At 37.1% G+C, this 26,518-nt stretch overlaps 1 protein-coding gene across 5 annotated transcripts in view; it reads right to left on the reverse strand.

Moving 5' to 3' along the window:
* PI15 (peptidase inhibitor 15) overlaps positions 1 to 17,646 on the reverse strand; it is a 37,788-nt gene extending 20,142 nt beyond the window's left edge. For 2 of the 5 annotated variants that reach the window (XR_010410634.1, XM_045896356.3), the window contains exons 1-2: positions 17,457 to 17,636; positions 16,579 to 16,919 (exon numbers count right to left, since the gene is read on the reverse strand). Coding sequence is in view for 4 of the 5 variants with exons in the window: in XM_045896356.3 (XP_045752312.1) it covers positions 16,579 to 16,851 (273 nt within the window). In the remaining variant the exon portion in view is untranslated. Of the gene's footprint in view, positions 1 to 16,578; positions 16,920 to 17,456 lie in introns of all 5 variants that reach the window. The other 3 variants (XM_064588187.1, XM_045896358.3, XM_064588186.1) reach the window with 3 other exon arrangements.
* Between the last annotated feature and the right edge of the window lie 8,872 nt (positions 17,647 to 26,518).

The raw sequence follows: 26,518 nt of genomic DNA on the forward strand, positions 1-26,518 counted from the left end.
TATGATTGTAGCTGTGCCCTATTGCCCCAAATGGTTTTCTTACAATCCTTGTTATTAGAGCCATTTAGTTGATCAGTTTACGAAAGGATTGATTTATCTTTGTACTAAAATGTTCACCATGAACTATTCTACTTGTAAATAAAAGTTAGCATCTTGTCTGTGAAAACCACATAGTTGGACTAAGCCCTGAGAGATATCCAAAATTCAAGCTGATATCATTTAAATATCTAGAAGAGTTGTGGCTCCGAGAAATAGGAGGGGTATGAAAAGAATGTAGATTCTCACCAGGTTTAGTAGTCTTTAGAGCTTGAGCCAAAGAAATACCAAATCAAATCAAAGAATGTTGCAGTATGGGAGAAGTTCGCTGACTTTCATAAGCAGACAGAAGAATTGGATAGTGATATAATCCAGCCCAGGGATGAGGTTGTTTTGCCAGCCATCCATAAGTTTTGGTATCCACAACACAGTGACAGCCAGAATCATGAAGCACATTGACATCTGAAGCACCCATCTTAAATCCCAGTCAACATCTTGGACAAGAAATGTACTCAGACTAGAAGGCAACCCTAAAAATTCCTGGGAATACATCCTCAACATTGAAATAGTGCTTTTTTAAAAAATGGGTAACATCTTTTAATTCCACACATAAGATTTAAATGTAGGAGTGTTTGAAAGAATAGAATTTAAGGTATTAGAAAAGAATTTCTGGCTGAGGGTCCTGTGTGCACTTGATATTAAAATTAGTAATGGTTAAGAAAATATGCCTATTAAAGCAACAGGTTAGCCTTGTAATTTCAACATAAGCATATCAGTGAGTAATCATTTAACTTGAGATTTTAAGTTGAAAATTACAAGAAAATCTTAAAAAGTTTTAAGATAGTACTGCAAAATTTAAAATAAGAGTCATTGTATTTCTCAGACTTTTTTCTTTTTTTTAAATTTTTTATTGTTATGTTAATCACCATACATTACACATCATTAGTTTTTGATGTAGTGTTCCGTGATTCATTGTTTGCATATAACACCCAGTGCTCCCTGCAGAACGTGCCCTCTTTAATACCCATCACCAGGCTAACCCATCCGCCCACCCCCCTCCCCTCTAGAACCCTCAGTTTGTTTTTCAGAGTCCATCGTCTCTCATGGTTCGTCTCCCCCTCCGATTTCCCTCCCTTCATTCTTCCCCTCCTGCTATCTTCTTTTTTTTTTTTTTAACATATATTGTATTATTTGTTTCAGAGGTACAGATCTGTGATTCAACACTTGCACAATTCACAGTGCTCACTGTAACACACACCCTCCCCAATGTCTGTCACCCAGCCACCCCATCCCTCCCACCCCCCACCACTCCAGCAATCCTCAGTTTGTTTCCTGAGATTAAGAATTCCTCATATCAGTGAGGTCATATTTCTTAGATTTTAAGACTCTTTAAGGGGCACCTGGGTGGCTCAGTCGGTTGAGCACCTACCTTCTGCTCAGGTCTCGATCTCAGGGTCCTAGGATTGAGCCCCGTGGTCTCCCTGCTCAGTGGGGAGCCTGCTTCTCCCTTTTCCCCTACCCCACCCCACTCATGCTGTCTCTCCTTATCTCTCTCTTTTAAATAAATAAATAATCTTAAAAAAAGACACTTTAATATATGAATAAATTAAATGTATACATGCAGCTTAGGAAATTTAATTAATTAAATCTACTGGTAATAAATATTAAACAAATGTGTTTACAACTAAATTAAGGAAGAACCAGGAATATTAATTTTGGCCTCTCAGAAAATCTATTCTGCTCATGGATACTATCTTCAAAGACATAAAATGCTAAAAATTAAAAGATCACACTTTGAATTTTTAGAGACACATTTCTAAATTGGTTATTTTCATGGACACTGTGGTAACAATGCCATTGGAGACAGTTTGGCATGCCTCATAGACATGTAATTTTTGGACATTTATGTTGTTGTTTCTTGTATATTCTGATAAAAAGTAAAGTCAATTTAGATAGACAGGCTTGGAAGTTTTAAAGAAGTAAGTTAGCTAAGACTGTTTGATCTTTTCCTGGGTTAGTCAAATTGGAAAAGGAGTACTGATTTACAAAAGTGAGAAAGAACTGATTTACAAAAGTGAGAAAGTACTGATTTACAAAAGTGAGAAAGAAATTAAGTGACGACAAAATTATTTCCTCTGAGGGCAGCCAAAAGCTTTAAAAATGCTTCACAGGCATGATTGTGGCTCTGATTTGAAATTGGTTGGTTTGTCCCCATTAGGTAGAAATGCCTGTAAAATGGCCAATAAAAGACACTGAAAGCGGAATACACCAGACCCAGTATTAAACCAGACAGGAGGGTGGGAATGAGCTTTGGTAAGGCTAGAGAGGGATGGGGTGAGGTCGGGTGGGGTAGAGCAGAAGAAGAGAAAAGGCCTTCAAATGGGAAATTCTGGGCATTGATTAGACTAATGAAATTGATTCTACTTTATAGGAGAAGTACATAGTTAAAGGAACTTGATAAAAAAAAATTCCCTCAAGTCTCAAAAATAACTTCAAAATATGGGAACACATTACACTACAAAATACCAAAGTAGGGTCCAAAGCATTTTTAAGATGCTTAAAAGAAGATAATGAAGACTTCCCTCAGGTAAGATGAGTGCTACCTTTCATGTAGGCGGGAAAGGAAAATTTCTATAAAGACATGAGGTAAAGTGGACGTTTTTTTAGAGGGAATCATTGCCAATGACATAAATTTATTAAACAACAAACAGAAAAAGGCCTCTCTTGACCCCTTTTCATCTTCTGATTACTGCATCATTCTCGCCTTTCTCTTACAATGAAATTCCCTGAGAAGTGTCTTAACTGAGAATTCCCAATTTCTCTGTTGCCCTTCTCTCTTGAGTCCACACCGGCAGACTCCCCACCCCACCTCCACTCCACCCAAACTGCTCTTATCAATGTCATCAGTGGTCATTTCCTGGTCACCGTCTTACTTGTTCTATTGGTAGTGTTTGGCATGCCTGACCAACCACCTGCTCTTCCTGGACACACACCCATCTCTTGGTTTCATGACCCTACACTTGCCCTGATTATTTCTGGTTGCTGCTTGTCCTTATGCTTGCTGATTCCTCCTCATCTCTCCAACCTATGTGCTGGAGGGTCCTCAGGACTCAGGCCACATCCATTTCTCTTTTTTTCCCCCCCTTTGTTTCATCTATATTCACTGCTTAGGTAATCTCATCCAGTCTCACAGATTGAAATACCATTTATATGCTGGTGGTATTGTTCCAAATTTTATCTCTAGACCACTCAGTTGAGTTCCAGACTACTTTATCCACCTACCTACTTTAAGCCTCTACTTAGCATACCCCAAATTGAGCTCCAGATATTCATAACCCCACTCCACTCCCTAGTCCCTCACCAGCTACTCCTTTAGTGTTCCTTCTACCAATGAATGGCATTGCCCATCTTCTCATTCAGGGATCACCAAATCTGTCCCAGTGCCTGTTATATTGTCTATGGATCCTGCTGTGCTACAAAAGCAGAGTTGAGTAGTTGCAACATACGCCATATTTACTATTTGATCCTTTACAGAAGAAATTTACCAACTGCTGTTGTGGTTGCTCAGGCCAAAAATCTAAGTGGTCATCTTTACTCTTTCTTTGCTTCATAATCTTGATCTGCTCCATCAGGAAATCTTGTTGATCCTACCTTCAAAATACTGTACATTCAGAATACAACCACTGCTCATCACTGCTATTGCTACCCCCTCGGTCAAAGCCAACATCATTTGTTATCTGGGTTATTGCAAGAGACTCCTACCTGAAGGAGTGTTTCATATCTATGAAGCCTTAATATGTAAATTAATGAGTGTATGGATAAAAGATAATACATTCAGAATTTGAAGTAAGAGTACTTAAATACGGTTGGTGTTTAGGAAAGAAAGTTCCAGCACTTTAAATCTATGTATGGATAAATGGGCACTGTGAAACTGTACTTGACTCAAGTGCTTTGGAAATAGTAGAGTTCTGTATAAATATAGTCGCACTCAAATGACTCTGTTGGGGGGATGGTCTAGTAATGAAAATGAATAAAGTCGTATCGGGTGTGAGATGGTGCTTGACCTCTGGACAGTTACATGGAAAAAAAAAAAGATTCAGAAATGAACAAATCTGCCCCACCCAAAGAAGCTACTCCTCTCTGACCAGTTGCTGACAGGTAGGAAGTGGGCTCAATGTCTCTAGAACTTTCCTCTCTTGAGGATAATCTGGAAATCCTGATGTACATGTGAAATGTAGCAACTTAAACATTTGGCAAATGATTTTTAAAAATGTAAAATTCTGTACAGTTCAATATCATGTGGAGCAAATTAAATATGCCCCCTAATTAGAATGGTTGATGGGCCTACAGTTTATGAACTCTGGTTTAAGGTATCATTTTCACCATTACACTCACACCGATGTGGCATCTTCCCTCCTAATCTCCATTGATGGTTGCAGGAAAGAGTGTCCCTGGAGCCACCTTTGACCCAAACCTCCTATAACAGACTTACCACACATGGGCTGCTGTTTTATCCTCAACGGTGGAAAATGCAAGAAACCCACATTTCCAGATTAACCAATAGGACCCTAGGTAATGCATTCATCTAGGCAGCCAGTAAATGAATATTCACTGGGAGGCATTGGGTACTGTGAATTCAACAGTCAGCAGGGTGAATACGAACTCTAAAAGTTTAGGGAAGAGACAGATAACAAAAACACTACCAAACAAATAAATGAATAATTGCAAACTGTAATACATCATATAAATACATTATTATATAACAAATTATACATATATAATGTATATAATGCATTATATTAAAAAGCTCCAGAAGAATCATGTGCTACTTAAAAGTTTGCTTCTTTTAAAGTCTCCTTAGTCAATCAAGTATATTCCCAAGTGAGCATCGTTTCATGTTGCAGACCCACAGTGCCCACATGATATTTTGTGAAAGCAGATGCTGAATAATTTCAAGTGAAATTTTGTGATAATATAGAATTACCACTGGGATAATTCTTCCTTTGGCTTAACCTATTAATTTGTACAATATATAGTCTCTGGACAAACAAGTAGAGATTTAAATATTTTTTATTATTTCCCTCAGCTCAGTTTTGTGTCCTAAACCATGATTGAAGACATTTCTCACCTGGAAAATTACTCTAGGATCTCCTGGGGAACTTTCGAGAAGATAGATGCCTAGCCCAATCCTGGACCTATCAAATCAAAATGTTAAGATTGGGGATCTTGAATGTGTGCTTACAAAGTAGTTCTGTTCTCTTCAGGTTAGAAATAATTATCTAAAGCCCTTTTTGGTGGAGAGTCATTTTGATTGCAGAGAACTTTGGGCCGCCCCTCTCCTCTCCCATCCCTACTTACCCACTGCCACACCACAAGAGATGCTTAAGAAGAAGGGGACATTTCTGATAATTAACATCTGTTAATTTTCACATATAAGCACTTATATCAGTATCCTTCCTCTAAACTCTGGTCTGTTTTTGATTGAAGTTTAAATAAAAATTAAAAATAACATTTTATCATGAAAATGTCTCACTATCACAGATGCTAGGTGCCAAACTCCATGAGGATATTTGTTCTGTGTATTCAAGGAAGACAGGATTATTGGTGAGAAAGATAGAGATATCGTTGTGTATGTTGCTATACAAATAAGCTAACATCATTCACTCTGAAAGTTACAATTTTAGGAGAAAGGAACATGTATTCTGTGGTTACATGGATATGAATACCGACATAACATGGTATTTACAGTGCTTATTTAGGTACCATGGGAACTCTAAATGGCTTTATTACCTGAGATATTACAAATAACATGTGGGAGAAACATATACAGAACTTTCTGAAGATCTAAAATCTTGGCAAAAAAAGATACAAAATTTAAAAAGGATCCTTCCCTAGGCATGCGGGGTGGGTGTCTTTTTATGATAATCACCTGTGACAACAAGGAATAACCAACCAGACCCTAAAAAGGAACTAAGCCATTAAAGGTGCTCAATGGTGATATCAATAGAAATGTTAACAGGATTTAAATTCCCTGGTTAGCTTTCTATAAAAGAAACCTTAAACCAACCTTAAAGGCCTTCACTGGCAACCCTGTCGGGATCCCTCTCACACTTGAGAGCTTTTTCTGTATCTTCACTTAATAAACTTCTATCACTTTACTTACTTTCTGTTGTCCACGAGATTCATTCTTCGACTCTGTGAGACAAGAACCTAGCTCTCCCGCATCGTATCTCTCTATCTATCCATCTGTCATGTATCTATCCATTTTATTTCTGTGATATCCTTTCATAGTTTTTATTGTTGTATCTCCAATTCACTATATACTCTTCAGTGAAATATGTATTTCAGATATTGCATTTTTATCTCTAGAAAACTCTTTTAGCTATTTGAAAATTCTTCATTATATACATGTTTTCCCTGAAATATTTGAGCATGTTTATCATAACTTTTTAAACTTTCTTTTCTGCTAATACCATCATTTATGTTTCTATTGTCTGATTTATGTCTTTGCTATGTATCCTATTTTTCTGCTTCCTTATATGTCTGGTACTTTTATTTGATGTCAAACATCATGAATTTTATGTTGTTAACAAAAATGAAATAAAATAAAAAATAAAGCAATTGCTTTCCACTATAATGACACTGAACCTGTATTTAAAATATGCAACTCATGAGAACACGAGAATATGACCCGAATCAGCAGAAGGTGCCCACTAATTTTGCAAACTTAACTTTAGGATGCATCCATAGAAGTAGAATAAATGGAGAATGATTTGTCATTGCTACTCTGCACTTGTCAGATCACATAAATTCTAGCACCTTACTGTAAGAAGAGCACACATGTATTGGAACCCAACCTAGATGACAACAGGATGAAAGGCATTCCTTGCTCAGAGCCACCCTGCTTCCATTCCCAAAACAATTTAATGGGCACCATTCATGTGTGTATGTGAAAAAGTGTGGGTCAAAAAGTGTGGGAGGGAGTACACTGATTTTCTATTTATTTACTAGTACAACTTCTTACCTTTTCCAGCATTTTCAGGAGGCAAATATCTTTTTGCAACGTTCCCTGATAGGCTACTTTGGCAATACTCTGCATGCAAGAGGTGCTATATATAGCTACTTAACACAAAAGGGCTGAAGGCTAAGAAAAAGCTGCGTGACTTGAGATTAAGGGTCCAAGACATCAATTTCACAGCTTTCAAAGACTTGAAGTACTATCACAGTGCAGAGTTTTCCTATATGGTAACCAAGGATAGAAAGAGTACTGGGAGTAAGATTTGATTCCATGTGAAGAAATACTTTCTAATATTCAATGAGGTCCTCAGATCAAATGCATGTAGAGAAATACCTTAGCCAGTGGTCTCAAGAGCAGGAGATGAACACATGAAGGGGAAAGCATGGGCTTTGTTGTCATAAAGAACTATGTTCTCATCATTTTGGTTTACCTGCTGCGTGACTCTGGGGAAGTTATTTATGCTCTCCAAGCTCCAAGTTTCCTGTTTCTAAATGAGAAAAATTGTCCTCATCTCTCAAGACTCCTCTGAGGGTTAAACAAGATAGTGACTGAAGAGTATTTAGCACAGCCCTAGGAGGACAAGGGTGTATTTAATGGTAGACATTATTATCATTGGGGATGCAGGCACTGGAATGGTAGTGATGACAAGTGAACTAGAAAGCCACCTAAAATGGGAAGCAGTGTGAGGTGCACTTTTGATCATGTTATCTGGCAGCCTAAAGTTTAAGACACACCAAGCTTTAATCTCAACAAAGCAGGCAATCAGATAAAGTGAAAACAGATAAACCCTGAAGCAACTAAATAATCAGAAACAGAATTGTATATAGATAATAAGGAGCCTGCTTCCAGTGGAAGTAATATCAGACAGTGAAAGATAAAAATTAGAGAACATTTTAGATGTCTTAAAACTTATTAATTCCCTTCCTTAAATCCCTCTTTACTGTATGTTTTATCTTTAAATTTTAAGATCATTTGTTGATGGATTCTAGTAAGAATTCTCCTTCCCAGGGAAATATAATACCCATCACCTACCATTTAATACTGGAATTATGAGCCAGGAAGACATTTTCATGTGTGGCTAATTTTTTTCACCAACTCAGTGTTGCAATAATCTAAAAACTGATTTCTTGATTGTTAAACTATCCTATGATACACATGCATACGCCAAATCATGCCATTGCCCACGTGGTCAGAAGAATTCAGATGCCTTTCCGCCTACCTACTGCCTGCTGAAAACATGATCTCACTGGAATGCAGAGACCGATCTGGTAGAATGTTCATATTCAATGAAATTATGAAACATGAATTTGATGCACTTTTTAGGAGAAAAAAATATTGTGTCCTGAAGCAACATTTCTCAACTGTTTCAGTTTGGAGTATGTGGTGTGAAACTCTAAGAGTCATGAAAAGTTTAGTCTAAAAACACAACTTGTTGGGCATTGTTCCATATTCATGTAAAAAAAAAAATGTTTGGTACCTGATTTAGACACTATGGGTAACACAGACTGGAAACATCCGAATCCCATGCCTCCAAACCTCAGTCTGTGATGTATTTTATGCCAAGCATTTTCCTTGACCAGTTTAAGCTGTTAGTCTTGATTTTCTCTACCCCCTTCCTACACCAGTCTTCAGAAATTCTCATAGACTATTAAACATCTCAAGTTCATAACTATTTAATGGCCACTGACTAGTACATGCTTTTTAGATATGCTAAGTTCAGGACACCAGACCAGCCAGACTAGTCAACCTCTATTATTCTGAAGTTCCTTGATTAGTTTCCAAAAAGCCTTATCCTGAGCATGTCAAAAGAACTAGGTGGGCCTGGTCCTACTCAGGCCCCTGAAACAGATTTGGATTTGTGTGGATTTAAGCCTCAGCACTTATTTAAAAAAAAGATACATGAAACTTTCTTGCAAAAATTCTTGAGTAGATACCCAGACATAAAATCATCCACCCATGCTGTCTCTGTGACACTACCCTACCCCTATTATGAAAAGTGGTCCGTGTTGATTACCGAAGCATATTCCTATCCAAAAATTTTTATAGTAGAAGAATGTTCCCTCCCACATACTAGCTACTTTTTTCAACCTTTGTAGATGTGTACCCTGGATGATAAACCTGCAGCCACTTAATGACTACCTGAAACCTGCTCTTGATTTTGTGTTCTTCAACTCTGAGAAACCCAATTGTCCTAGTCAAATCACAGAGGTATCCTCCTTGGTTGTGTCATCATATCAATCTTCATTTTATTTCATAATGTAGATCACTCACTCCTATGTTTTAAAAGAGTTACTTATTTATTTTAGAGAGAGATGCAAGAGTGGGAGGGGCAGAGAGAGAGGGAGAGAGAATCTCAAGCAGACTCCACGCTGAGCACAGAGCTGGACATGAGGCTCGATCCCACGACCCTGAGATCATGACCTGAGCCAAAACCAAGAGTCTTATGCAACTGTACCACCCAGGCACTCCCAAATCACTTACTCTTATTGACTTGATCCCTAACTCCACTTTGTCACAATCCAATAGGCTTCAATGTCAGAGTGTTCATTCATCTCTCACCCAGACCAGTAAAACAGCCTCTAGACCACTCACCCGGTCTTTATTTCTGCTCTTTCTAGTCCTTTCCTCACCTTGTAGCCAGAACAACCTCTCTGAAATGCAAATTAATTATATAGCTTCCCCGCTTAAAACCTTCAATAACTTCCCTTGATTTTATAATAAAACTAAACAAGTTTTTGCATGCCTTTTCCAGCCTCATCAAACACCATTTATTCCTCTTATACACGATATCCAAGTCATACTGAATTTTTATCCTTGCCTTCAATGTACTATTTACCATCTTAGAGCACCCTACCATACCTACTACATCTTCCCTATCTCTATACCTTAAGTCCAAGTCTGGGCTAAGTATGTCTCATGTAATCCCAAAGCACCCTATATTTTTTTCTACTTTAGCACTCAACTCATTGCTTTTGCATTTATCTGTTCACAGTTCTTCCTATAAAAGAGTGTCTTTCCACTCCCCATTGAATCTCCCAGCACAGTGCCAGGCACATGAGTAAATATTGTGGAATGAATGATTGAATAATGAATGACTCTTGCCCATCAGACCACTATAGCCACACATTGTTTACATCAGATGCCCAGAAAATGTTAAAAGACTTCATTCAGGTGTTCCACAAATATTTATTGAGTCTTCTCTGTGGAACAGATATGATGCTAGGTTCTACAAATACTCAGCAGGAATACAATAGATTTATTTTTCTACGCTGTTGTATGTGGCCAAATATCATTTGCCATCAAAAAAGCAGTGTTGTAATACTAGGAAGTATAGTCACTATAGCCTTCATATGATTCAGAGCTTTTCTGTCTACCACCTAATGGTGAGGTTCTGAATCATACTGTGTTAACATTTCCATTTGCACTTTAGAGCCTGTATTCAAAATGGTCACAAAGAAAATGTTCTCAACCTTCAGGTGGCTCCATACATGAAGAGTTAAATATTCATATATAAGTAACACTAAGTAAGTAATATTAAGCAACATGCACCTTGAAAGAAAATTCCTACAAAATGTGCCCAGTCTTCGTTGGAAGCCAAGACACTTAAAAGGCTCTACATCTATGAGAAAAGGAATGTGGAGTTCCAAAAGTGCTGGAGAAATGCCTTCCTGTCAGCAGTCTTTCTCAGCTCACCGCTGGCTGGCAATGGGTCTCAGGAGGGTTTCTAGTAGTCATAAAAGCATTCATTGAAAAGATTTAGGTTAAACACAGCAAATTTCTCATGTTTATAACAAGAAAATTGAGTTATCCTTCCCAAATGAGAGGAAATGTGCCATTTGGGATAATATATGGTTTCATTTTTAAAAAAGAAAAAAACAAAGACAAGGAGAGACATCACAAGTGTTTGGTCAACTATTGAATAAAGAAAAAAAAAAGGAGTTTAACATCATCTACATTCTCTTTCACATGAGGCCCAAATGAACAAAATCAGCATTTTCATTATTCCTGAGTCATAAATTATTGTAGGCAAATAGTTTATTGGCTCTTTCCAAGGATGGATTAATCTATTCTCCATTCATTCATTGGAGTCATGCTTTCTGTTACTTTACTACCTTCCATGACTTGGTAACCAGTATTCTTCTCTTTTCCAGAAAAGTCTAGGAAGCCTTATCCTTTTAGCTCTGCAAATAATATTTGCAGACACCAAACAAATGAAATGGGCCATATTATCAACCTAGTGAAATTATATTACACCTTTTCAGCTTTAAATTGTTCAGTTCATACCCACCATTATCTTTTCACTGTCCCTAACCTGTCTTTCCATCATTGTATATTGACTATGAAGACTGCTATCTCATGCACCATGCTTCAGTTAGCTGTTCATACCTGTTGCTGTGTAGGTGCAGGTGTCTGACTCCTTCTTACTTTGCCTAAAAGGAGTGGTACTACTAACTCAGTGATTGCCCCTTCCCCAGTCAACTTCACTGGCAATCTAAACTCCATCAATTGCTAGGGCCATCTTTCTAAAATGTGGCTCTGATGCCACTCTAAAACTTCTATAGTCTCCCTAATCACCTTTTATGAAGTGATCCTCAGTATTTTCTCAAACTCCTCAAAAATATGGCTAACACATTATGCTCTTCTTCTCCTGGTGATTTTGTGCATGCATTGCTTTATCTGCTATAACGTTCAACCCTGCCCCTTCCTGAACATCTATCTCAAATGTCCCTCCTCCAAAGAGCCTTGATGATTTTGCCAACAAGAGATTATCACTTCTTTCTTTGATTTCTCCATGGTATTTATCTGTACCTCATTGATTACATCAATCTTATGCAGCAGTGTAGTCTACTGAATTATATGTTTAGTGTTTTCTTTCTTGTTTGTTTTGTTTTTTATGGTTTTTTTTATGTTTATACTTTAAAGACAAAGATTTCTGTTATCAATGGATCTCATCCTCTTATGGAGGGAACTCAACATTTTTAAAATCAATTTATTCAATTGACATGAATTCAAGGAATATCTTACAAATTTTACTCCATGTGTGAGTCTTGTAATTTCATTCTTCAGGGGATAATTCTTATTCTAAGAAACTAGCGTGGTTTGTGGTTTAGAGTCATGGTTTAAGCTGCCCTTAGAAGAATGAAAAACAGCTGGTGTCCAAGGAGCTCTGGAAATTTGTCAATAAACTAATTGTGGAACAGAAGCCAAGAGTAAAGAAGTTTGACTTGCATATCTTAAGCCCTATCTATTTTATTATTATTTTTTAAAAGATAATGTGTTTAGAAAATTATGTATTTTTTCAAATATGTATTTTTTACTAAAATCATGGACAAAATATCCAAAGAAAATATTATACAACTATAACATAAATGTCAACACTCTGCATTCAAATTGCCTCTACTTTATTTAGTCTACTTTATTTATTTAGTCAAGGGTACACTGCCATAACCAAGTACTTAAAAGGAGTTAAAATCATTTAATTTTGAGGGACTCTTTTAGAATTTAGGAAAACCTTTTTGTTTTAAACTTTAGGTGCATGTGGTAAAATATCATTATACATGATAATAAAATTTCCATTAAAATATATATCAAAATTGATGCTACTTATAAACATATAACAGTTCATAGGGACTTCAACTAAATTATCAAATAAAGGTTGATCACTGCCTATACTCAAGAACTGGCTCAAAAAAATAGAGATACAAAGGTGAATAAACAGGGGCGCCTGGGTGGCTCAGTTGGTTAAGCGACTGCCTTCGGCTCAGGTCATGATCCTGGAGTCCCGGGATCGAGTCCCGCATCGGGCTCCCTGCTCGGCAGGGAGTCTGCTTCTCCCTCTGACCCTCCTCCCTCTCATGCTCTCTCTCTCAAATAAATCAATAATAAAAAAAAAATCTTTAAAAAAAAAGGTGAATAAACATAGATTCAGCACCTAGAAAGCTCGAAAGAACTATATAAATAAGTATAGATCAAGTTTGACAGTTATGAGAGCAGAATAACAGACATGAAGTGTTCTTTATAGCAGTTAAAAGAAGGAGAAATTGATGGGATACCTGTGTGCCTCAGTCAGTTAAGGGACAGACTCCTGATTTTGGCTCAGGTAATGATCTCAGGGTTGTGAGATTGAGCCTCGAGTAGGGCTCCCTACTGGGGGCGTGGAACCTGCTTAGGATTCTCTCTCTCCCTTTGCCCCCCCCCCAAAAAAGAAGGAGAAATTGAACATGGTTGTGAGGGTAAAAAAATATCAACAAAGGACATAGCATTCTGATATGAAACTTGAAGGTCAGGGTTGTAAATCATGGAATAAGCTAAGGAAGAAACAGATGGAAAGAGACAGCCTGGGAAGAAGGTTTAGAGAGAAAAACTGTGGGTGAAAGAGACCCAAATCAGGCCAGCATGGTTAACAAAAACCCTGAGCTGAAGACCATCTTTGATGAGGCTCCCGTGGCTGCTCTCACACACAGATGAGGATTTGAACATGCGGCTAGTGGTCCTAGTGAGGTAAGGGTCCTAAGTGTTTGAGGTATATAGTAAGGGTTAGGAATGGAGCTGACTTTAAGACTGCTCACAATCCAAATCAATGCTGAACAAGTTAAAATAAAGGTAAATGGTGAATTGAGAGCTATATTTTTCACCTGGCTTAGAGATTAGTCATTTACAGTTTGTGTTCCAACCTCCAAGTGGCCTATTATGTTGTACTTTCTTCAGTGTTTCATGAGGGATCCATGTGAATTATTTCAATGACTCCATTTACTCAAACAGTCCTTCTACCTTACAATTTCATAAAATTGAGCACATTTTTCTGACTAATCAGTTTTGTCCTTCTTCAGGGCCTTTTCCGTTGCTCTTCCCTCCACCTGGGAAGCTCTTCCCTCATCTATCAGTGTGGTGGACTCCCTCACCTCTCTCCAGGACACTCTTAGTGAGGCCTTCCCTGGCCACCCTATTAAATTTCAAAATCTCACCACAACCTGCTTTATTTTTCTCCACAACCTTATCATCTTCTAATGTACTATGTACTTTATTTATTTATCTTGTTTATTGTCTGGTTTCCCACCCAGGGGGTCAAGGACTGTCTATTTTATTCATGAATGTAACCTCAGTGTTTAGAGTAGTGCCTGACATATAGTAAATGCTCAATAAATATTAAATGAATAAATACATGTGCAAATGAATTACATGCAGTATTTACATGACAATTTGAGATAGTCATATTTAATTTTATAGAACTTACTGTTCCAATTACTGCTTCTTATTAACTTTACTGAGTAAAGGAGGATTTATAAATCATCTACTGACATAACTGGCACTATATTTGGTTCTTATAAAATAAATCATATCATAGTTCCTATATTTAAGAAATAATAATAGAATAGAATATGAATACTAAGGATTTCAGCTGGCATTTTAAAGGAGGAAACAAAGATAGGCTGACACCTCCAGGGGTTTCCCCCAACAGAGCATTTAATAAACCTTGCCAATGGAAAGATGCTTCCCAACACAAGCAATGACTGAAATTTCATAGACCTAAATTCTAACTCCATTAATACCATTCACTGTCCATACCACCTTGGCCTAGTCATCAACTTTTCTAGGTCTAAGTGATTTCATTTGTAAAATGAAGATCACAGTCTTAACCTCATAGGGAGAATGTGAGCTATCAAATGAGATCATCTATGGAAACAATTAGCCAAGTCATTGGCACATGGAAAAAATTAAATAAATGCATGTGGAATGAATGAATTCTTGATCAGTGGAGGAAATGTAACCTGAAAAATGTGGCTTTTTCAACCATTTATACTGTGTTGTACCCCACCTTTACTCATGATGATCCCTCTGCCTTCAATATCATTAAAATAGTGAATTGCACATATATTGGTTGGTTATTATCTATATTATTATTCCCATTTTAAAGATAAGGAAATTGAGTCTCACACACATTAAGTAACTTGCACAAAGTCACAAAGTAAGCAGCAGTGTTAGGGTTTGATCTCAGAGGAGCTCGCCTCTAAAACACTTCAGCTATCTTGACCCTACTTTTGTCTGCATAGCGATGTGATTGGCACCAGGAAGTATTTCCTAAATCCACAGTCTATATATTATACTTTTCTGATCTCACATAGAATCTTATGAATATTTCTCTCCTAATTTATGGTAACTAAATAAACTTATTTATTCTTTTTTCTATGTCAATATATCACCTTCTAGAAAGTGCTAAAGTTTGTTGAAGGTCTATTGTGCTAGGCTCTGGTCTAGGTGCTCAACCCCTCAACTCATACTTTCCTGATTACAACCCTATGTGGCAGATACTACGTTTACCCTCATATACGTGGTGATAAAAATGAAATAAAACATTTATGCAGGTTATATTTCAGGACTGAGAATTGAACCCAAGCATTTAGATTCCAAAGCCCATATTCTTAATCATGAAAGTATAGTGCTATTCCTACACCAGGACTGATTATATCTCCTTTTCCCCTTTCTTTATAGAAAACTCCTTAGGAAAGTGCATTTTCATAGAGTCTAAGTTGTACTTCTATGAAATATGACTCTCTTGTATTTGGCAAGTCTTTATTTTTCCTTTAACTCTGACATCTGCAATTAGTCAAACTTAAAAAGCTTATTTAAATAAAAGAGATGAATTTAGAATCTGATAGAAACACCAGATTTTAGGTCAGCATTTATAAAAAGTTGTTAGTGGTACCACCTCCCCACCCTAACTTAGAAAAACCAGGCTGGTGATCTTCATTGCCTTAAACAGACTCCAAGCTGTGCTCTTAGAAGGTACTGGACCCCTTGCATAAATACACAACAAAAAATAAAGTAACTTTAAAAAACACAGCTACCCTTTCAATACCAACTCAAGGGTTTTGTTTTATTTTTTACTTCCTAAGTAGAGTGATTTAAACAGAGTGCCTATTTTTAAAAGAGCAAAGAATGTGTTCATGGCAAGTTGGAACAGTGTGCAAGTGCATGGCTTCACTCTTATCTGAACGACAAAGCATTAAATCACAAAGAGGAAAAAGTCAGCATGTTCTCTGAGAACACAAATAGATTAGCATCAGGAAGAGCTTTGTCCAAGAAAGGGAAGAGACACCTACCCAGAGAATAAATCATGTACACAAAACCTATAATTTTAAAAAATTATTTTCAAGAAATGTTTTAGCTGATAAATATGACCATTAGATAAACAAAACACAGAAAAAGTTCCATGTGAATATTTTTTTAAAAGTGTACCTTTCAAATGTGGTCAGTCAACATACCCCATTCTTTATCTCTGTTTCTTATATAAGACCTGATCCATCAGTGGTTATGGAACACACAAAAGAAAATGAGGACCCCCCCCCCTTAATTCTATGATGGAACAAAATTTAAGCCTACTAGGCATATAAGAACCTTTCCTAAGTTAAAATGTATAGCAGAGCTCCATATCCTTTAACATATAAACACTCTTTAGGTTCTTCGACGAACAATTTAAATCCAGCGTCCTCACTCAGAACTCAAAGAAAACAAATTCCTCTTACCATATATTCCATGTTTGCTGCTGGTGGGAACACCTTGCCCCGAACTTGGTTATGATAATCAAGAATGGCGATCATGTCATTCTGCGAAATGTAGCGCTTCCGCCTGGCTTTGGGGATATCCGCAGAATCTAGTTGTGCTTTTAGTGCTGCTTCAATATCAGTGAAATTATTGGTTGGCGGGGATGAGTCAGTGGAATTGAGTAAGACGACAGCACTTGCTTCACAGAGAAGGGAGAACAGGAGTGCACTGCTGACTGCAGAGACTGCTATCATTTTGAGGGATGGAGAAGGAGAGGCCACCGAGTTTACTTTGCTTTAAAGCAGAAAGGTAGAGTTAGGGTCTATGAGAAAAGAAAAAAAAAAAAAGGGCCAGTGGGTATGAATTTACAAAGTCATCATTTGGGAGCATTGCTTGGTTTGATTTTCTCTGAAAAATTCAAACAAATGTTGAACTCACGCCTAGGAAACAATCTATAGTAGTTGTTATACATTTCACTTGGTGTTATGAGGCAGATTCCTAAAAGAAACTTCCTATAGCTAGAGAAAAATAAACAACATGACTAATAACCCTAAAATGAATGTGAACCATTTGCCCCAAATCCCTGCACCACATAATGAATTACTGCATATTTTCAGAGGGAAATCTTTAGGAATTGAAATTAATCTTGAGAGTGAGAAAGGAAAATGCATCACAAGTAACAACAGAGAATGTGCTGCTATTGTGTCCCAGACATACATGGACACCAAGGGATAGAATACAAACAAAAAAAAAGTTATAATAAGTCTATCTCATTTCTAAAAAAATAAAATAAAATAAAAATGTGAGCTAGTATAAAATCAATGCATGCAAAATAAACTTGTTGAGCTAAAGAGCTTACCTCTGCAGAATGCCAAAATGAATACACTGTTCTTCCAAAAATTTAAAGTTCTTTGCTAGGTTGTAGCATGAACTCTTATAAGAGTGTGTCTTATTACAAGCTCTCAGAGAGCAAAGCTCTGCAAGGTTTGAATGCTGCTGGCTGCAGGAGCAGCTAACAGCTTTTATATGTCACAGTCTGCAACTTCCAGAAAGGGCAGTCTTTCTTAGGGTCTTTCCCAGCCAAAATCAAAGGGGAGGGGTTTTGGATAGAAAAAACAGTGATTGGGTGGCAACCTTTTTATGTGGGTGGTGAGGAAATTGAGTCACACCCACAGCTTACAAAGTACAAACCATAAAAGACAAACCCCTTTTCTCTGGGCTTCCACCTTTTCTGTAAGTGGTTAATTTTCCTCATTTAATGCTTTCTAGTTCCTGGTTCCCATACAAAAAAGAGGAGAAAAAAAAAAAAAAGAAGAAGAAGACTGAGTTCTTGAAAACACAGACGGCTGAGTAACAAGCAGTACATTTTTTTTTTTTTTTAGGACAGTAAATGACATGGGAGCTGAAAAGAACAAGCTGATATTAAATCAAAAGATCAGCTCACATCATTAATCTGGGTGGCCACAAATATGATTCAAGAGGGATGCCAGGCAAATCAGTAGTAGCCAAACTATAGCATATATAGTTGCTATATATGCTATAGATGTTCAAGTGGTTGTACTCTCTGTTTCCATGTGGCTTTATTCTTCTAGTTTATGTATTTATTCTCCCCCTTTGTCTTGTTTCACCCTCTCTCCATTTTTTTTTCTTTGTCCAGAGTGAGGCAGCAATTTACCTGCCTTTTACCTGCCTTGTATACAATACAAAGAGAGAAGCTCATGACAAATGACAGGAGCCAAGAAACATCTGTTTCAGGTTTAAAAGCATATAGTTGAAATCTCAGCAGAGAGTGGCTCAGCCTCTCAGGAAGCATATTGGAGGGCATAGCACAGAAGCCATGAAGAATTTAACGGCAGCAGCTAGCTGCCAACAGTTAGAAGTGCCTTCTCAGAAAGATGGCACTGAAGCAAAATCTGTGTCCAGCAAGAACAAGAGCCAAGAATGTGAATGTTAGGGCAATCTACAATGAAAGGACCCTCAAAAATGTCATGTGTCATGATATCACTAGTAAAATGTGGACCATTCACAGTCAGTGGCAACAGGAATCCTGGAGAATACACACTATTCAGTTTAGGAACTTACTTAACATGCACTGACTTGTCCAGTTTACCAATGTGATTATCTCCTGCATATTTCAGCAGAAAGAGTACTATGTGCATTTACAGTCATCAGAAATGACGGTCATGTGGTTAGAAACACACCGGACTGGGAGCCAAGTTTCCTGGGCTATGTTCCCAGTTGGGTCTTCAGCACTCTGTGTGGCCTGATGCATACTGTTTAACTCTTCATGGTGCAGCCGAAACTGGGAGGCAAAAGGTACATATCCTATGGTGAGATCAACATCATCCAATTCCTTAAGAGAGCAGTAAGGCATTTGAAACCAGAAGTTTCTCTGAATTTCAAAGTGCAGTGATGGTTGCAGTCTTAGATGTTAACATGTGTCAAGTGTCACTATATTTTAATGAGCTCCTAACTAAAGTGAAGTCATTTTAGGAGAGCTTACCATACAATACTGAAAGCTGTAAATAAGAATTAATTAACACTGTAGAACTGGAAAGGCAAGAACATAAAAGCACAGGAGGTGAGCAGGAAGGGTATAAAACATTAGAGCAGCTTGAGAGAATGCACGTGGCTGTTCACAGTTACAGATGTTTAACAACTGGAGCTGTCCAGCTAGGGTCTCACCCTTCAGAAGGTACTCATGGCACCTTGAATGAATCTCAAGGGACACAGTGATAAGGATTCCTGAATTGAATAGGAAGTTAGGCAACATACTCCCTGTGGTCATCCAGTTCAAAGATCCCAGGACCTTTGAGAGTTTAGTGCTAGCACTGATTAGCCTATATCTTTCAATATATCTCATATAGCTGTCCAGCATAAATGAGACTAAAGGACTTTTATTACCTAAACAGCAGAGATGAGCCTTTCTTTCTCCAGGGTGGCTGAGAGCTCTTGCTTAGAGACTCATAAAAATCAACCATTGCTTTCAAGTTTACCTCTTTGTCATGTACACTAAGAGATATTGTCCATCTCTTGAGCCATGGGGACTCCCATGGGGATAAAAATTCATTACTTGAGAAATGTGTCTGAATCATAAATGAGTTTCCTCTAAGAGGAAATAGAGGAATAGAGGAGGAGAAAGAGAAAGAAGGAATTTCTGAGTTGGACCTAAATGGGAGATTACCTCTTTGAGTCCAATTACATGAGGACAGAGCTGATAGTTGCTTAATCCTGAGACCCTGAGGCATGTCAATGATTTCAGATGTCTTTCAACACACATGGATTATATTGTGGAATTTCAGACTATTAAGGAAACCCACAAGGCTATGGAATCATAAAAGAAAAGACCTGTGGGAGAATTAAAAATTCTGCCTCCAAGCAGATGTTATTGCCAGGAGTATTTGAAATGCTTTGGAAGTAATTTTAATTTTAAAACACTTGCAAAATTAAGGGGCATACATCCAAGTTGCCAATAAGAGAACTATTAATGAACAACTAACAATGAGGTGGTTCTTTATAAGATATCTTCTTGAAAAACCACTAACATGTTTAGAAACCTTAGGGGAATGCTTGCCAACAGTGACAGAAATGGAATGTAGCTACATTACTGAGACAAAAAAACAAAAACACACATATAACATATACAGTTGGTAGCAACTATTGTCTACCTTGAAAGCTGTGAGAAAATGGTTGTGATTTTTAAAATGAATTAAGATATAAGTATCCCAGAATAGCACACCTGCTTAACCAAAGGTACTGTGTGTGTGTGTGTACAAATGTATGTGTAGCTTTGATCTAAAACCTATCTAATCAAAATTTGTTCTATGGACCAGTAACATTGACATTGCCAGGCAGCCTGTTAGAAATGCAGAATTTCAGGCCCTATCTCTGAATTAGAATGCGTTTTATTAAGATTCTCTGATGATTCATATGCTTTTTTAAGGTTTGAGAAATGCTATCTAAATCACTTTTTTTCAGAGACACAGAGACATAACCATATGACCATTAAATAAACTATTGTAAAAATCCATTGATCTAGTAACATGGGGAGAAGAAAAGACAACATAGGTGTATATGTATTTTTGATATAGAGGATACAAGTCAACTTGTGCTTCATAAGGAAGAAAGGTCATGGGGAAAATACCCATGTATAATAACTCCCAAAAAAATTACTTAGTAGTTGTCAGAGCCTTTTTAAGACTGTGATTTAATTCATATTAAATAGATTATTGAAACAATGGAATGCAGTATACATGAAAGTGCTTTGTAAATTGTGATGTGTTATATAAACAAAAACTATAATTGTATTCTCTCACCTCCCGGACAGAAGCTCCAATCATCCTTTGCTCCTCACTCTGTTTCATATATCCACTAGCTCTGTAAAATATGCGGATTTATTTTATTTTTATTTGAGCATTGTTGACACACAATGTCACATTAGATTCAGGTGTACAACTTAGTGATTTGACAAATTTATACATTTTGCTACGTTCACTACAAGTGTAGCTACTATCTGTTCCATTACAGTATCACTCTTACAATATCACTTACTATATTCCTTATGCTGTAACTTTTATTCCCATGATTTATCCATTCCATAACTGGAAGCCTATATCTCCCATTCCCCTTCCCCCATTTTACCCAACCCCCCACTCCATCTCCCCTGGCAACCATCAGTTGTGTATTTTATCTCTGAAATGTCTCACCAAACTAGCCCTGTTTTAATAGCATTATTGTGTCTTCTTTTTTTATTTCTCTATTTTTCAGTTTTATTTATTTATTTATTTATTCATTCAGTTAGTTTTTATTTTAATTCCAGTTAGTTAATATACAATATTATAGTAGTTTCAGGGGTACAATATAGTGATTCAACAATTCCATACATCACCTGGTGCTCATTATGACAAGTGCACTCCTTAATCCCCATCACCTATTTCATGCATCTCCCCCACCTCCCCTCTGGTAACCATCAGTTTGTTCTCTACAGACTCTAAGAGTCTGCTTCTTGGTTTCTCTCTCTTTCTCTAAAGCATTATTATGACTTCTTAAAGTTAATCCCATTATCTTTTTCTAGAATTACTCTAGTGTCTCTCCTTTCATTCATTAGTCACATTGCTTTTCATTACCTTCTTGAAAAGCAAACAGAATCATTTCACTCACCTATATGTAATACTCTTGGCTGTCCATTGCCCATAGGATCAAGTTCAAGTGCCTGGACCTTAAAGGGGTCTTGAGATTATAAATCAATTATATGTTATTATTAAAAAAAGCTCAGTAAACTATAAGATAACATTGCATAAATTGTGTATTAACTTCTCTTTAATAAAATATTTTCTTGCTTAATTACAAGTCTCAATAGCATTCTAGAGTCATCAACATTTGCAGATGTCTAATGAGCTTTGCAAAATTTTCACCATATTAACCATTAATAATTACTAATCAATTTATGACATTTCAGATAAAGGGCTGATATCCAAGATCTATAAAGAACTTACCAAACTCAACACCCAAAATTCAAATAATCCAGTCAAGAATGGGCAGAAGACATGAACAGACATTTCTCCAAAGAAGACATACAAATGGCTAACAGACATATGAAAAAATGTTCAACATCACTAGCCGTCAGGGAAATACAAATCAAAACCACAATGAGATACCACCTTACACCAGTTAGAATGGCCAAAATTAACAAGACAGGAAACAACAAGTGTTGGCGAGGTTGTGGAGAAAGGGGAACCCTCTTACACTGTTGGTGGGAATGCAAGCTGGTACAGTCACTCTGGAAAACAGTATAGAGGTTCCTCAAGATGTTAAAAATAGAGCTACCCTATGATCCAGTGATTGCACTACTAGATATTTACCCCAAAGATACATATGTAGTAAAAACAAGGGGCACATGCACCCTAATGTTCATAGCAACAATGTCCACAGTAGCCAAACTGTGGAAGGAGCTGAGATGCCCTTCAACAGATGAATGGATAAAGAAGATGTGGTTCATATATCCAATGGAATATTACTCAGCCATCAGAAAGGATGAATATCCACTATTTGCATTGACATAAATGGAACTGGAGGGTATTATGCTAAGTGAAATAAGTCAAGCAGAGAAAGACAATTATCATATGGTTTCACTCATATGTGGAACATAAGGAGAAGAGCAAAGGACCACAAGGGAAGGGAGGGAAAACTGAATGGGAAGAAATCAGAGAGGGAAACAAAGCATGAGAGACTCTGGACTCCAGGAACCAAAGTGAGGGTTACAAAAGGGAGGGCATGGGGGGATGGGGTAACCGGGTAATGGGTATTAAGGGGGGCATGTGTTGTGATGAGCACTGGGTGTTATACGCAACTAATGAATTATTGAACACTACAACAAAAACTTATGATGTACTATATGCTGGCTAACTGAACATAATAAAATATATATATAAAATATATATTTATATAACATAATAAAATATATATATATACACATAGAGGGTAACTGATGAAGTGTGAGGCCTTGTAAGAATAATACAGTTTTAATGTCTAATATGTATTTCCATTTATAATGTTATAGAGGATCACAAATTTATTGGATTCAGAAAATGTGCAGAATAAACATACAAAATATTCTCAAATTTTGAGCTCTTTGTCAAATTAATATTATATATAGATATATAAAATACTTAGTTTATGTTATATACTTATATAAATTTTATATATTATGTAATAAATATATATAATTATGATACATAATACCAAAACACTGTATTTTCAAAATATTTGAGAAATTCTATAAAATATATATAATACTATCTATATATAGTATACTTTATTTTACTATATTACTCTGTATTGTGAAACCAGATTCAAGTTTCTGCATTTTAATTCACCATTATCTCTCTCTTTTCTTACAAAAAGTGATTAGGAACTAAATGTAACATAATGATATTTGAATGATTATTCCAACTTCTGTGTGTTTATTTTTCTTCAAGTAAAAAAAAAAAAAGCCTTTTAGGTTTTCTGTATTTTAAAAGCATTAAAATTAACAATTTTAAGTGTAACCAAACTTGAGCTTTCTCATTGGAAAGAGTTGTGAAAATCATAGTTCCAAAGCAGCCTTTTAAGTCCCTGACAAAACTTGATTTTAAAATAAACAAATAATACAAAATAATAAAGAACAACTGTTAAATGAATATTTAATGTAAGAATAGAACAAAATTGTTTTATATTCATACAAGATCTTCAAAACTTAACCTTCATCTAAAAAAGGGGAAGCTATTGAAGAATTTGCTCCAACAAAACAAAGCAATAAATGAAGATATAGATATGTAATCCAAGAAATAGTTCTACATGAGAATTTAAAAAAAAGGGGAATTCCAATGATGATGGTGAAGGGAATTATCACAATAAAAGCTTTGTGTAGCCTGGAGAGCAGCCAGTCTAGATTGGAAAAGAAGCACAAAGAGTCCCAATATAGAGTGTTTCCAAGGAAAAATAACTGAAATTGATGGATATTATAATACTTTTTAAACATGCTGAGAGTATTTTTATAAAACAATGTAGGAGGAAAGAAGTATAATTACAGAATTCTATGTGATTCTGCTATGAATATTTATTAATGCATAATAATATGAACAATGAATAGTTCTATAACCCCAAAATATGAAATTATTCTATGGTATGATGAAGAAAAGAGAAGTGTGAATTTGTATGTTTATTGGGAAGGGGGTGGGCCTTGAAAGAGAGCTTGATACTCACCTTTGTTATAGGAAATGTTTAACTTACCAATTACTGCATAACAAATTGTCCCAAGTTATAGGTTAAAACAACAATAAATATTTATTATTTCACACAGTTTCTGTGGGTTAGGAATTAGGGAATAACTTAGCTGATATTCTGGCTCAGGGTCTCTGATAAGATTACAGTCACAATGTTGGCTGGGAGGGGGCAGAGCAAGATGGCGGAGGAGTAGGAGACCTGGATTTCGTCTGGTCTCAGGAATTCAGCTGGATAGGGATCAAACCATAGGGAACACCTACAAACTCAATAGGAGATCGAAGAAAAGAAGAGCAACAACTCTCTCATCAGAAAAGCGACCACTTTCTGGAAGGTAGGACGTGTGGAGAAGTGAATCTGAGGCGATATTTGGGAGGATAGACAGCGGGGGAGGGGCCTCCGTTGGCCGCTTCTGGCAAGTGACAGAGCAGCGGAGCACAAAATCAGAACTTTTAGAAGTCGGCTCCGCTGAGGGACGTCACTCCAGTGGCTGAGTGAGGCGTGGAACCCTCGCGGGACAGTGTGGTCTCAGGACCCTCAGGGTCACAGGAAGACCAGGGGTGCCTGAGTGTGGCAGAGCTCCCAGGTATGGGAGTGGGAAAGCCGGCTATAGAGAAGGAGCTGAGGCGCGGGATCTCAGCTCGGGGTTGCCATATACCCTGATGCGCGGCACAGTCAGGCCACTGCTCCTCCAGCAGGGACCCAACAAGTGGCAGATCCAGGGAGACTCCTCTTCCTCCCCCGGGAAGAGCAGCGCAGGAGCACACTGCAGGGATCTGCTGGGTTTGGAGACTCCACACAGGGTCGGGTGCCAGAGATAGAAATGCTCAGTCACAGGCTGGGTGAGCACGGAGTGCGGCCGGAGACCAGGGAGATAGGAGTGACTGACTGCTTTTCTCTGGGGGCGCACTGAGGAGCGGGGCCCTGAGTTCTCGGCTCCTCTGAGGCGGAGATTGGGAGGCCACCATTTTCACTGGCGGCCTCCAAATCTGTACAGAAAGCTTGCAGGGAACAAAAGCTCCCGAGAGCAAACCTGAGCAGATTACTTAGCCCAGACCTGGCAAGGGTGGGGCAATTCCGCCTCTGGCAAAGACATTTGGGAACCACGGCAACAGGCCCCTCCCCCAGAAAATCAGCAAGAACCACCACCCAAGACCAAGTTTACTATCAATGAGAACGGCAGAATGCCAGCACTAGGGGAACACCGCACATAGAATCCATGGCTTTTTTACCATGATTCTTTAGTATTCCAAGTTAATTTTTTTAACTTTTTTTTTTTGAATTTTTCTTTTTCCCTTTTTCAACCAACATCTTATCAATCCCTTTTTTAAAAAACATTTTTATTTTTCATTTTTAGAGTCATATTCTATCCCTTCATAGTAGTTACCCGTATTTTTGGCATATATATATAAGTTGTTCTCTCTTTAAAATTTGAAGATACAGTTTTTTCTAACAGAACAAAATATACCCTAAATATTTAGTGTATGGCTTTGTTCTAGTCTCCTGCCTGATCACATTCTCTCCCCTTTTTTTTAAAAAAAAATCCTCTTCTTTCTTTTTTCAAACAACTTCTTATCTTATCAATTCCTTTTATTAAATTTTTTATAATTTTCATCTTTACAGTCATATTCCATCCCTTCATCGTATTAACCCTTATTTTTGTACATATATAAGTTTTTCTTTCTTTAAAATTTTGGGAGGCACTTTCTTCTAACAGACCAAAATACACCCAAAATCTAGTGTGTGTCACTGATCTATGTACCAGCCTGATCATATTTGATCATATTCTGTTTTTTTTGTTTGTTCTGTTTTTGTTTGTTTTTATCTTTTTCTTTTTTTTTTCTTTTTCCTTTTTCTTTCTTTCCCTTTCTTTCCCCCTGGTTTCAGGTCTTTTCTGATTTGTTTAGAATATATTTTCTGGGGACATTGTTACCCTGTTAGCATTTTGTTCTCTCATTCATCTCTTCTCCTCTGGGCAAAATTACAAGATGGAAAAAATCACCTCAACAAAAAGAACAAGAGGCAGTACTGACTGCTAGGGACCTAATCAATACGGACATTAGTAAGATGTCAGAACTAGAGTTCAGAATGATGATTTTAAAGATACTAGCTGGGCTTGAAAAAAGCATGGAAGTTATTAGAGAAACCCTTTCTGGAGAA

The sequence above is a fragment of the Mirounga angustirostris genome, unplaced genomic scaffold, assembly GCF_029215605.1.
Source record: "Mirounga angustirostris isolate CCGP_5_RB_7025 unplaced genomic scaffold, mMirAng1.0.hap1 SCAF_4, whole genome shotgun sequence".
Taxonomy (NCBI): domain Eukaryota; kingdom Metazoa; phylum Chordata; class Mammalia; order Carnivora; family Phocidae; genus Mirounga; species Mirounga angustirostris.